Here is a 12,370-nt window from a genome sequence, read left to right as displayed (position 1 = left end):
CTCAGCACCCTCATGGGGAATAATTGCCTCCTAATGCCTCATCTAAATCCAACTTCTTCTAGTCTTGAAGCCATCATCCCTCATCCTGTCATTTCATACCTTTGTACAAAGTCCCCCTCCAGCACTCCTGTAGCCCACTTAAGGTGCTGGAATGCTGCTATAAGGTCTCTCCGGACCCTTCTCCTGGCTGAACAGACCAAACTTCCTCAGCCTGTCTTCACAGCAGAGCCCTCTTTGTGGCCTCCTCCTGCTCTAACAGTTCCCTATCTTTTGTATGTTCGAGGCTCCAGAGCTGGACGCAGTACTCCCTGATCCTATCAAGTATTTCCCGTTGCTGTTGCCTGTACCATAACTTCACACCCACCAATTTCTCAGCACCACTGTACCTACCTATCACATTGTCTCCATTTCCCCATTTTGAATCTCCACCCTTCACATGTATCCTCCCAAGACTCTCTTTAATATATTCTCTCCTAATTCCTGTTCCCATGGTCATTTTCTGTGTTTCTGTAACTCAGCTCTTTGTCATTTCCTCCTTTCCACCTCTCACCTAATTCCATCCTGTAGCACAACTTTCCCACAGCCTCCTCTCCTCTCCACCTCACTACCCTCCTTTGCAGGCCTTTGAGGGTCAGCCTGAGAGTCCCCACTTCTTTCTCTGGTTTATATACTCCCACTGAGGTCCTTTTGGCTGTAGTGAACTCTGAGCAGGCAGTTGATGCGTCAGTGCCTGGCTATGGAAGGTCTGTCTGTGTGAAGCAGCTGCATTTGAGTTCTCAGCCATATTTTGGATAGCGTTGACTTTTGGCTTAACAGTATCCATACCATCTGAACTTTTTTGCTGCCATGGATATAACAATTCCACAATAACTCATAGTGTAAGCACTGGCAGTGGACTGTGAATGGTTTTTCCTTCTGCAGTAACACAAAACAATTTCTCTCCACATTTTTCAATACAAATACCTATTGAAAAATCCTGAAAATATTTGAAATGTAATTTTGAGGGGCTGTTAACTCTTCTCAGGTACCTAAAAAGCACAAAGTTCTTCACTAATAGTGTCAGTATAACACCAGAAATATGAATCATAGAATAGTAGGGGTTGGAAGGGAACTCTGAAGATCATCAAGTCCAACCCAACTGCCAGAGTAGGATCACCTAGGGAAGATTAGACAGGAATCTCCTGGATAGGCTGGATCTATGGGCCAAGGTCAATCACATGAGATTCAACAAGGGCAAGTGCTGGGTCCTGCACTTGGGTAACATCAACCCCATAAATGCTTCAGGCTTGGAGCAGAGTGGCTGGAAACTGCCCAGCAGAGAAAGAAATGGAGGTGCTAGTTGATGGCCTGCTGAAGATGAGGCAGGGTGTGCCCAGGTGGCCAACAAGGCCAACAGCATCCTCTGCTAGATCAGCAACAGTGTGGCCAGCAGGACCAGGGCAGTGATTGTCCCCCTGGCCACGCTTGAGCACAGGGCAGTTTTTGGGCCCTCGCTCCAAAGAAGACATGGAGGTGCTGAAGCATGTCACTCTGGAGGAGGCTAGGGAGAGACCTTCTCACTCTCTACAGTTCCTTGAAAAGAGGTTGGAGCCAGGTAGGAGCCACTCTCTTGTTCCTAGTGATAGAACAAGAGGAAACGTCCTCAAGTATAAGTCGGACATTAGAAGAAGTGTCCTCACTGAAAGGGTTTTCAAAGACTGGAACAGGCTGCCCAGGGAGGTGGTTGTATCCCCATGCCTAGAGGTGTTTCAAAGAGGCAGAGATGTGGTGCTGAGGGATACCGTTTAGCACCAGCCTTGGTAGAGTTAGATAATAGTTGGATTCGATGATGCCCAACTGTGTTTCCATGGCACAAGAACGGCCATGACCGCCAACAGACCACAGACGCCCCTGACGCCGCCAGCGGCGTCGGCGCCCATTGTACCGTTTCAAACACGCCCCGCCGCGCCAGCCAATCAGTGCGCGTCCCGCCCCCCGGAGGTGCTGGGCAACCCGGACTCAGCCAGCTCCGGGAGCAGAGAGGGGGTTGTATGTGGGCTTTGTGCATGCGCAGGGGCGGGACTCCGGTGTAGGACGCATGCGGTGTACGAGGCGGGCAGCTTTGCCTCCGCCCCGGCTCCTGCGCAGGCGCGCTGTGCCGCGGCGGGCGCAGAGGGGTGTGCGGCTGAGCCTCTCGCTCCTCTCCGCAGGTAGCATCGGTGCGGGCAGATCGTCCGTCGGCGACAGCGAGTCCGGGAACGGGCCGTCCCTCGGGCCGCCCCCGGCATGGGGCGCTGTTGGGGTCAGCCCCTTGGCCGGGCTCGGCGCATCCCGGGACTCTGCCTGCGGCGCCGCCCGCAGGGCCTGTAGGGGCGGCCGCGCCGCACCTGGCCGGTGGCAGCGGCGGCATGAGGAGCCGCTGCGGCTGCCAGTAGTGAATGGGCATCGCGGCGGAGCGGGAGGAGCCGGAGCCGCCGCCGCTGCTGCCGCCGCAATGGCTCAGGAGAAAATGGAGCTGGACCTGGAGCTGCCACCGGGGAGCGCCGCGGCCCCGAGCGACGGGGGTGGCCTGAGGAGATCCAACAGCGCCCCCCTCATCCATGGGCTTAGGTGAGCGCGGCCCGGCCCGGCCTGTCCCGAAGCCCTGGCAGCTGCGGGGCCCGCAGCCCCGGTAGCGCCCTGCATGGCGGCAGTCGACTGCAAGAGCAGCCGGAACCGCAGCCCGCCAGGCCCCTGCGGCTCTTGGAGGGTGCTGAGACCCGCTGCAGGCTGCGCTTCTCGCACGCCCCCAGCTCCCCGCCCTGCGCCGCGGCTGCTGCATGGTGGAGACCTCTGAAACGTGTTGCTTGTTTCTCGGCTGCTTGAGTTGCTGCTTGGAAATGCAGAACCGCATCGTATGGATCTCTGTAGGTGGACAGGAGGAAATTCCTTGCTGGGCTCCTGCAGGGAAGTAGTGCTTGCAGTGAAATAAAATGGTTGTTAGCAGAGCGCAGGAGGCTAGAGCACGTATGGCAGCCCTGTGTAATTTTGATTAAAGCACGTCTGAGAAAGTTGTTAAGAAAACTTTTTCTTTCTCCCTCCAGTGACAACTCACAGGTTTTTCAGCCTTATGTGTTGCGAACTCGCAGGAACAGTACAACAGTTATGAGCCGGCACAGTATGGTAAGGAATCTCAAGCATGTTTTGTTTACACCTAACAAGAAATAATTGGGCTGGAGAAATGAAGTTAAACTTGATTTCTATTTGCACTAATCATCCTAGCAGACTTCCAGACTGCAGAATATGCATGTTTTTCATCTGTAACTGCAACCTACAGTGAAATAATGTCCTCTTGAAGGCACGAGTAGCTGAAGCTGGGTGTGATTCACATATTAAGTACAACCTCGAAGTTAATTTGGCCATGGATTGGAAGGGAAAAGTTCTGTCACTATTTAAAGTAAGGAAAAGGTATTTTAATTGTTGTAAAAATAGGGGAGATTGTCACGAGTCCTTGCTAACTTGTTTGACTTTTCGCTCTTTTTTTTTTTGCAAAGACTGAACGCAGAAAATAATTTGTTGGCTGATATTCTGCCCCAATTCTCTCAGCCTTTCATTGTAAGAAAGATGCTCCAGTGCCTTCAGCAACTTTATAAGCCTCCATTGGCCTCTCTCCAGTAGTTCCCTGTCTCTCTTGAATTGGGAAACCCGCAACTGGAAACAGTACTCCAGATGTTGCCTCACTGGGACAGAGTAGATAGGGAGGAGACTTTCCCTCAGCCCTCTGGCCGTATGCTTCTTAATGCACCCCAAGTCTTCTGTTACAAAAAAATGAGGTGAAACTTTAGTTCAAAATTTTCTGTTACAAGATTTAACAATAAGAATCCCAAATTTTGCAGTTCAAATCAGTAGGGGTTACAGTAGACAGAGGTATCCTATGTGGGAACTGTTGGCTGGTATTTATGGGATGGTAGCCAACGTTCCAGAGGAATTAGATGCATAGAATTGTGTGCAATTGAAAAAAAAAAACAGCAAAAATAAAGTTTTAGGGATTGTTGTTCAAGACTGAGTGGAAACATTGACCTTTCTCCTTAATAGCCAGCTGGTTGAGTAAGTTAGTACAGGAGTTTATCTTGCTCTGCACAGCAGGGAGTTGTATGATGTTGGTATGTTCATAGCTTCATTTATGTCTGTGTGAGGTTTCTATGCCTCACAGTTGTCTATGTGTGAAGTATTTGAGAAGCTAAGCAGTATCTGCTTCCAAGTATCTGAGATCCATGCCATTTGCTGAGTGGCAGAACGAATTTGTCAGTGGCAAAAGGACTCTTTCCTCTTGAAGTAGAATGCTTTCTTTTTGCAGTGTTGTTTGAGTCATCCACACATAGTCGTGCAGCTTTTCATTCACTAAGAATGTAGGTGATGGCAAATGAGATGCAGGCAAGCTGTTGATTTGTGATTTAATTCTTGTGGCTGTCACTTTTGTTTCCAGTTGCTGTCATCGTCTCCTATTCGTATTCCGAGTAGCCGACTTCATCAGATCCGAAGGGTAAGTGTAGTTTCCATCTGTGCGTTTGGTGACAGAATGAAACTTACACAGCATTTTAAAACCTGCGTAATGGGGGTTTCTTTCCTATTGAGTTTTTCAAGTACTAAAGGAAATGGAATCTTTTTAAAGACTTCATTTCAACAAGGAAGTGTCCTTGCAAGGCTAATTGCTGTCATGTTTAAACTACCTTTCCTTTTTGGAGTGTCGTTTCATTCAAGAGAAGCAGTGGGCTGGGCTGGTTTCATTTTGGTCTTTCTGTTCATGTTTGATCTTTCTGTTCAGCTAGTCTGGTGAAGCTAGTGTTGGAAGGGGAATTTCAATCCGCCGTACAATGCTAATGACAGTGACTTAATCACAAGTGTTACTCCAAGTACCTGTGATGAAGCTGGTATTGTAGGAAAACTGATGACATTTATCTTCTACAGGAGGAAGGAGTGGACTTAATGAACAGAGAAACGGCACATGAAAGGTGAGTGTTATTGAAACAAGATGATAAAGTAGCCAGAGCTATCCTCTTTGTAGCTACTGATGGGATTTTTTGTGTTCTAGGGAAGTGCAAACAGCAATGCAGATAAGCCAGTCATGGGAGGAAAGCTTGAGCCTGGTAATCTCTTTATAGATGTTTCCTATTTAATTCTACTTTTACACTCAACTGACGAATTTAAGGGAAAGAGAGGAATTAACTGTGAGAATAATTTCAGAAGGACTTAAGTTCATTGGTTTTTAGCCATTGTGTGCATTTGACCCAATGACTTTCCATTAGAAGGTTGTGCCTTGGGTTCTGAGGTGATGTCTTACGTCAGTGTTAAGTCTGAAACCTTGTATTTGCAGAGCGACAATGACTTGGACAAGTCTGAGAAATCTTCCTCCCCTAAGAGAATAGACTTCATTCCAGTTTCACCTGCACCTTCACCTACAAGAGGAATAGGAAAGGTAGGATAAGTGAAATACCAAGCTGAGAGAACAGGAAAAAGTTCTTCACCATGGGGGTGGTGAGACACTGGAACAGGTTGCCCAGGGAGGTGGTAGGAGCTCCATCCCTGGAAGTTTTTAAGGCCAGGTTGGATGGGGCACTGAGCAGCCTGGTGTAGTGTGAGGTATCCTTGCCCATGTCAGGGGGGTTGGAACTAGATGATCCTCGAGGTCCCTTCCAACCCTGACAATTCTGTGATTCTCTGAACATTTCAGACTTTAAACCAAGGTGAACTGTGAAGACCTCAGTAACTTCACAAATAGCTTGATAGTTAAAAAAAAAACAAAACAAAAAAACAAAAAACATGACCAACCACTAACAAAAAAATCCCCAACCCAACAGTGCATTTTATTGGTTTCTAATAATCAGATTCTTCCCATCTTAGAGCCTGCAGACTGTAAGCAGTGTGCCAGTTCTGTCATGTTGAATGCTTCCTGTTGCTGCTATTTGTGCAGTGTTTGGATGGGTTAGAGTTCCAGTTCTGGGGAAGCTGGAAGAGGTCATTAGAGTAAGCAGAGATTGGACATGATCTTCAGCTGCATAGGTGGGGGGGATGCTGGTGTAGAAGCACTAAAATGGAGCGTATCATATATATGAGAGTAAAAGCGTAGGCAAAGACCAGAAGCTGCAAATCCATGTGATGAGGAGGATGAAAATTTTGTCCATCAGTTGTGGCAAGGAAAACAAATCACTGTGAAGAAGGACTTGAGTCTGCTGAACTTCCACTTGCAGTTGCTGGAGAAAGGGAAGAGGTGGATCTTAGATAAACTATGTTCAGCGGGGATTGGAAACCTGAAATGCAGCACAGAGAAACTGGCAACTCTGTTCAAAGGGCTGCTTGACCTTGTTCTCACCCTCTGGTGGTTCTGAGTTTGTGCTGCTACTGTTTTACTACATTCTTCTGCCAGTACTGGTGCACAGAGCAATGGGTAAATGTGTTCCTGGTATAACACTGATTCTGTCAGCTGGTCAAATACCTTTGGAATTGGTAAAGGAGTAGTATATAACTTGAAAGAAACGTTTTTGTGCTTAGTGATGGACGTTCACAGGCTATGCTCAGGTTAGCTGCAAAACCAAAGAGTTAAATTCTCTTCTGTTCTGGAATATTGTGTAAAATTTTCAGGTCAGGTATATTTTGAGTAAACTGAACTTGTTTGTTTCATAAATCCTGAGTGCTGTACTGCTGCTTCTGAATGTAACAGGAGAAACAAAACCAACTGTCATACTGAGAAAATAGTCTATTTCACTTTCAGGTTGCTTATGAGTTTGAACTGTAAGTTTATCTGAGCAGTAGTGCATTAGCCAGTTTATTTTTGCAAGTTTTAATGCTTCTAAGATTGCATTTGATCATCTCTGCCTTACTTTATTAGTAGTGTTTTTTTTTTTAACAGAGGATGTCCTTTTTGGTGAGGGAGGTGATACATCCGTGTATTAAAAGGAACTTCTGAAGCATGTTAATGTCACTTTTTCTCTGCAGCAATGTTTTTCACCATCATTGCAAATGTTTGTGAGCAGTAATGGATTACCTCCAAGTCCTATTCCCAGTCCAACAAGGCGGTTCTCCAAGTAAGTAACATCTGGAAGTGACAGATATACATTGGCTTAAATTCCAGGGTAGCACAAAGATCAATTGGAGCTGATGTTTAAGGCATTAAAGGACACTTTAGTTTTACAACAGATAAAGTATTGCCACATAAATGCTCTGCAAGTTCAGCCTTTACTTCAGAAGCTTCATATGGGTGCTTGTGTCAGTTCTGAACTAGACTTGGTAACTGGTGGGGAAATTCCCTAGGTAGCTCAAATGAGCCTGAATAGTTTTGTTAGCATGTTAAGTCAATGCAAATGTTACACACAATTTAGAAATGAGGATGTGATGCAGCGAAGGAAGAAGAAAATCCTCAAAAACATATTCCAACTTTATGTGGCAGATAATCTGCTCTACTAGGCAGCACTTTGTTCTCTGTGGAGTTAGATTCCCTAAGCATGCCATCTGTGTGGGAGTAGTTGTAATGAATGTTTCAGATGCTGTGGTTGTGTTGATTTGATGCTAGGTATGGTGGTGGTCAGACTTGGAACCTTTACAGGCCTGGCTGAGTATCAGTGTTCTCTCTCTAGCAGGAGGAGTCAAAGTCCAATCAACTGTATCAGGCCCAGTGTTCTTGGCCCCATTAAAAGAAAAGGTATGTGTATTTGCATTAGCAGATGCTTTAACACAGATTTAGTTTAGCAGCTGAATACTTTTCTCTCTTTTGCTTGTTCTGGAACTCTTTCTTGTATTCACAGTGGAATTTGCCAGTCGTACCTGAAAAATACAGTGTCGAGTAGCTAGTCTGAAACACAAGAATGAAGGACTTTAAAAGCAGCTACTACTTGAAAGAGACAAACTTTATTACACGTCAAATTAAATGTTATGAATATTCCTAAGCCCTGACATTCCTGAGAGCACCACTGTACAGTGCACACCCTTCAGATAATCCTAGGAATGTTGCTTATCGTGCAGTATCTTCTAAACTTAGTCCTGAATGTTTGTTTTTACTCTGAAAGTTCAGAAGGTGAGTGTTTAGAGAAATGGCATAGATCAGTGCCCTTTCCTCCTGAAAGTAGGAAAAGTGCACTCTTTCCTGGAAGTATTACATGTTGAGGGTATTCAAATGATATCCCAGAACAGATCTCCCTAGCAGAGCTGTAAGACTGAGGTATTTACAAGTATGCCTCTAGCTATGCTTGTCCTTTCTGCAGTTTCTTTTTTAACTTGAGCATTCTTAACTGCACCAGAGGCATATCCATTTATTTGACAAGACTTATATTTAGCCTTTGAGAAAAGTTACTGTTTATTGGGGTTTTTTTGTTCAGCACTGTGTCCTGTCAGACAAAGAATTTATTAATTAATGTAATTAACAGAGGAGAGAGACAAATGTTCTCATAGATGCCAATTCCATCTTGGATGTTACTCTCGATGGATCTTAGGGGTATTAAAAGTGGAACAAAAGTTTATCAAGCTCAGTGATCAGTAGAGAACATATTTATACTGCATTGTTTTACTCTAGGCATTTTACAATAGACTTTGCATAGATTGTTTTAAAAACAGTGCAGGCAAAGGGCAGGCTTTGCTCGCCATATCCATGTGGAGCATCTTTTACAAACTGGAGTTTTCCTTTTTTAACTCAAAATACCAAGGAACTGACTTAAATTTTAAAATTTAAATTAAAAAAATAATTTCAAAATCCATTTAAATGAACCTAATTAATTTTTCTGAATACCTGATCCTGTTGTTTCCTGAATTCTAGCAGTAGATTTATGGTTTACATTCTACAGGCATGACATGGTAGCAGGTTGACACCATGAGGGAGGAAGAAAACAGTGTATTGAGGAGCATTTCACTGCTATAAGGGATGAATGCTGGTAGACAATGTGGTGTAGCAGTGCAGATGTGGCTTTGTGGAGTTTCAAGTGGGGAAAAGAATTCCCTAAGTTGGGAGTTTGGGTTTTTCCACATTGTTGTGGAAGTCTGAGTGGTTTATAAATGGGTTTTGCCCATTCTACTTGATAGAGGCTGTTATTCCTTCCCTTCAAAGAGGGTAATGTATCCCCATGGGCTAGAGGAGGTAGGAGATTTTGAAGGGGTTATCAGTCTTCTCTAAAATGAGTGCTAGTGTAACTCTCACGCATAACACCCACTGGGTTTATGCTATGATGCTCAACCTCTGTCAGCTTGTGAAACTGCTGTGAAGTGTAGGTAAAAAGCCAGAAAATTTATTTCCATTTCCCATGGTTTTGATGCCAAACAAAAAATCAAAACACCCTGTAGCTGAGAGGGTTATTGGCAAGTTGATGATACTTCCAAATGTGCCTATTGGGCAGCAGCTATTAATGAGCTATCTCATTCTCAAGGCAGGTTATAGTAAACATGATGTGAATTCATGTTTTAATCTTTTAATACCAGTAGATAATTGCAGGTAGAAAGAGTCTGATCTGTGGCAAGTAAGTGGAAGTGCGTACACATGCCAAATATTTTCTGTTCAGCTTCTCTGTAAAAGTGTACATATGCATCAGAATTTGTAGTCTGCAGCAGGGTGAGACTGAACTAAGCTGATATTCCCATTTTCACATCACTAGGAATTTTAATCTCTGTATTTTGGCTTCTATCAGTTGCGTCATCTCAACTGCTTCCTTAAAATTAAGTCACTTAATTAGTTTGCTTTAGAATATTTTGTCTGATTATAGTCCCAAGTAGCAAGTGCCTTAGTTTTATGTCTTGGAGATCATTATAGCCTCTCAGGTACTGCTGCGGCAGTGGTTAAATTAAAGATGGAGTGATTGGTTAAACAACAGCTAGCATCAAATTAATGTTTTACCCAAGTGCTCGGTTGGCTGAGTTAGGGGATTTGTGTTACAGATGCAACCTTGCTCTGTTGTGGGACAAACCTGTCTCTTGCAGTAGACAAATCTTAAATGGGCATTCCAGAGACTCAAGTGAGTTTGATTATTTGCACTATTTTCTTTAGGTGAAATGGAAACTGAAAGTCAGCCAAAGAGACTTTTTCAAGGGACAACCAACATGCTTTCTCCAGATGTTACACATCTGACAGATCTCAGTTCATGGTAAAATATTTCACATATCCTGAAATGCTGAATCAGGGAATGTGCATTTATCACAAACTTTCTCTTTCTACTTTTTTTCCCCTTTTTTTCTCTTCTTTTCCTAGAAAAAAAGGAAATATTTTGTATGCAGTTTGTGCATGCATATTACTGGGAACTATGCCTGTGGTATTGCAGTGTGACAGAGGATCAATTCCTCCTCAGCAGACTCTAGCCTAGATTTTGTGTATCAAAAAACTTCTGCCCTGAATATAATTTTTACAAATCCCTTTTGGTTCAGAAGGAAAGTTACTTCTCTAAGAAGTATGTTATGGGCAGTGGCCATAACTTACCTGAACACTGTGAACATGTGTTCAGGTTACATAGTTTATGTTGATACATCTGTGATTGTTAGGTTCATAAAAAGCTGAGTTATTGTCTCTGTCACAAGCCACATCCGAAGTGTTCTAAAATAGCTCAGCGTTACTATAATTTAAGCTTACCTACAAGCTTGAAACTGCCTAGCAATAATATTTTTTGTTTTTCTTTCCCATGTTAATTCCAACTAAGTTGCAAAAGGATTAATTTATATGCCTGCAGGTATCTTGTGTCAAGACTTGAAAATCCAAACACAGGAATTCCTTTACAAGCAAAAAATGGGTTTCAAAATCTTGCTTTGAAAGAACATGCTGGCTAAATAATGACACCTTGGCTGCATTGCTGATTAGCTTCTTACTGTTCCTTTCCTGTAATCTTAAGGTTTTGTTCTCATTAGTTGTCACCTCTTTCTGTGACTGATGAGAATCAGAGTTGTAGTTTGTTCTGCATGTTAAAAAAACCCAAACATTCTGCTCCTCCTTCCCGTAAGGAGCATGAATCTGTATATAACATGCTACAGAAAACAAGGAGTCTTCAGGGCTGCCAGTCTTGCAGTAAAGACTGAGTGGTAGTATATGTCTCCTACACCTTCTCTCCGAAATGAGAGCACCTTAGCTTTGATCAAAGTCATCATGCCCATGTTACTAAACAACCTTTTCCTTTTCCCCCAGCCTGTCTTCAGATATCCTGGATGGGAGCAGCAGCAGTGTTGGCTCTTCCTCTGACTCACTGACTAAAGGCAGCATAACCACAGAGTCTCCAGTAGCATGCTCAAACTCATGCTCTTCCTTCATTTTGATGGATGATCTCTCACCTAAGTGACTTAAGTTCTGAGTCGGTGTCTGGTTGTGCTGTTCCCTCCCTGTACACTTGTACAGAGAAACGAACTCTGATCCTTGAACCGTTAGATTAGTAAAAAAGGAAGAGCTACTCTAACTGTAATCCTTGGTGACTTTCCAGTGATCAATTTATCCATTTAATGGACATTGTAGACCATATATTAATGTCTGGTTTTTGCAAATTGACTTTGTTTCGTTTTTCAACGAGATGTCTGCTCAGATGATACTAACTTTTGTTTGCTTCCAGGAACTTGCATCCACTTTTTGATTCCAGGAATAGGTACCTACCTATTAGTGTTGCAATTCTTAGGAAAATACTTCTATTGTTATCATGGTCACTATGTCTAGGGAAATAATTTGGTTCAGAAAGATTTAAAAATACTAATTTATTCTCTGGCACTTCTACCATTGAGTAAAAACTATTCTCCTTGGGGTTTTTTTTGTTTGTTTGTTAGTTTGGTTTTGGGGGTTTTTGGTTTGTTCTTGGTTTTGTTTCTGTTTGTTTTGTTTTAGTTTTCAGTCACCAGCCTCAAATTCTCTTATGGAAGGGAGAAAAAAAAGAGGAAAAAAAAAAGACTTTTTTTTTTTTTTTCCTTAGTGCTGCTAGTCATTTTTATTACAGAAGACCACAGTGGGTATGGGAATCTCACTCTATTACATTAAAAACACCCCAACCAACCAAACCAAACTAACTAATGACTGGCATTTTGGCCATCATTGAAGAAATACCAATCATCTATGAACGTGACTCACAGAGCTGCATAGTTCTCTCCCCAGATCCTTTACCCTACAGATTGTATATGAAATAAGGTCAATGTTGAGTTAAGATTTGACCAAGGGGTGGGGGGGGACAGGGAAATCAATCCACACCTCAATCCAAGACATACAGTGCAGATAACTTAAGTTATTTAAACTACTGTGTAGGAGAACCATGTATGGCACCATCGATGTCTCCTGTGGCATTGAGGTCATAGGTATTTTTGTGCCTTAGGGGACATTGTTAGCAAAATTATGGAATGTAAACCAGAGGGGGGTGGGTGGGAAAAGTCCTTTTGTGTACAGCTTGTTTATAGAGTGCTTACCAGTCTGTTGTTGATGCTG

The 12,370-nt window shown here is 43.4% G+C and overlaps 1 protein-coding gene and 1 non-coding gene across 6 annotated transcripts; both read left to right on the top strand.

Moving 5' to 3' along the window:
• The first annotated feature begins 2,443 nt into the window (after window positions 1–2,443).
• On the top strand, window positions 2,444–12,073 carry LOC128972458 (PABIR family member 2-like). Of its 5 annotated transcripts, none has more exons than XM_054388451.1 (10): window positions 2,444–2,589; window positions 3,063–3,141; window positions 4,445–4,501; window positions 4,927–4,970; window positions 5,051–5,105; window positions 5,333–5,434; window positions 6,952–7,040; window positions 7,590–7,654; window positions 9,980–10,076; window positions 11,102–12,073. In XM_054388451.1, exons 1-10 carry the CDS (start codon window positions 2,474–2,476, stop codon window positions 11,250–11,252), a joined length of 855 nt encoding a protein of 284 aa, XP_054244426.1. In that variant the 5' UTR covers window positions 2,444–2,473; the 3' UTR covers window positions 11,253–12,073. The 5 variants fall into 5 exon arrangements, with proteins under 5 accessions (XP_054244426.1, XP_054244423.1, XP_054244422.1 ...); XM_054388448.1 differs by having other exon boundaries at window positions 2,474–2,589; window positions 7,593–7,654; XM_054388447.1 differs by having other exon boundaries at window positions 2,474–2,589; window positions 7,590–7,660.
• Window positions 10,875–11,020, top strand: LOC128972780 (small nucleolar RNA U109). The gene has a single exon (XR_008489277.1). It is a non-coding gene; the product is annotated as a small nucleolar RNA U109 (small nucleolar RNA).
• Window positions 12,074–12,370: the final 297 nt, after the last annotated feature.

This window comes from Indicator indicator, chromosome 17, assembly GCF_027791375.1.
Source record: "Indicator indicator isolate 239-I01 chromosome 17, UM_Iind_1.1, whole genome shotgun sequence".
Classification (NCBI taxonomy): Eukaryota; Metazoa; Chordata; class Aves; order Piciformes; family Indicatoridae; genus Indicator; species Indicator indicator.
This window is presented reverse-complemented; position numbering and strand designations above follow the sequence as displayed.

What these genes read in the sequence shown, in the direction of transcription:
- LOC128972458 (XM_054388447.1), top strand. Translation starts at nt 2,474, where the DNA reads ATGGCTCAGGAGAAAATGGAGCTGGACCTGGAGCTGCCACCGGGGAGC. An exon ending in GACTTCATCAGATCCGAAGG is followed by an intron (nt 4,502 to 4,926) that starts GTAAGTGTAGTT and finishes TATCTTCTACAG; the next exon opens with GAGGAAGGAGTGGACTTAAT. An exon ending in CTACAAGAGGAATAGGAAAG is followed by an intron (nt 5,435 to 6,951) that starts GTAGGATAAGTG and finishes TTTTCTCTGCAG; the next exon opens with CAATGTTTTTCACCATCATT.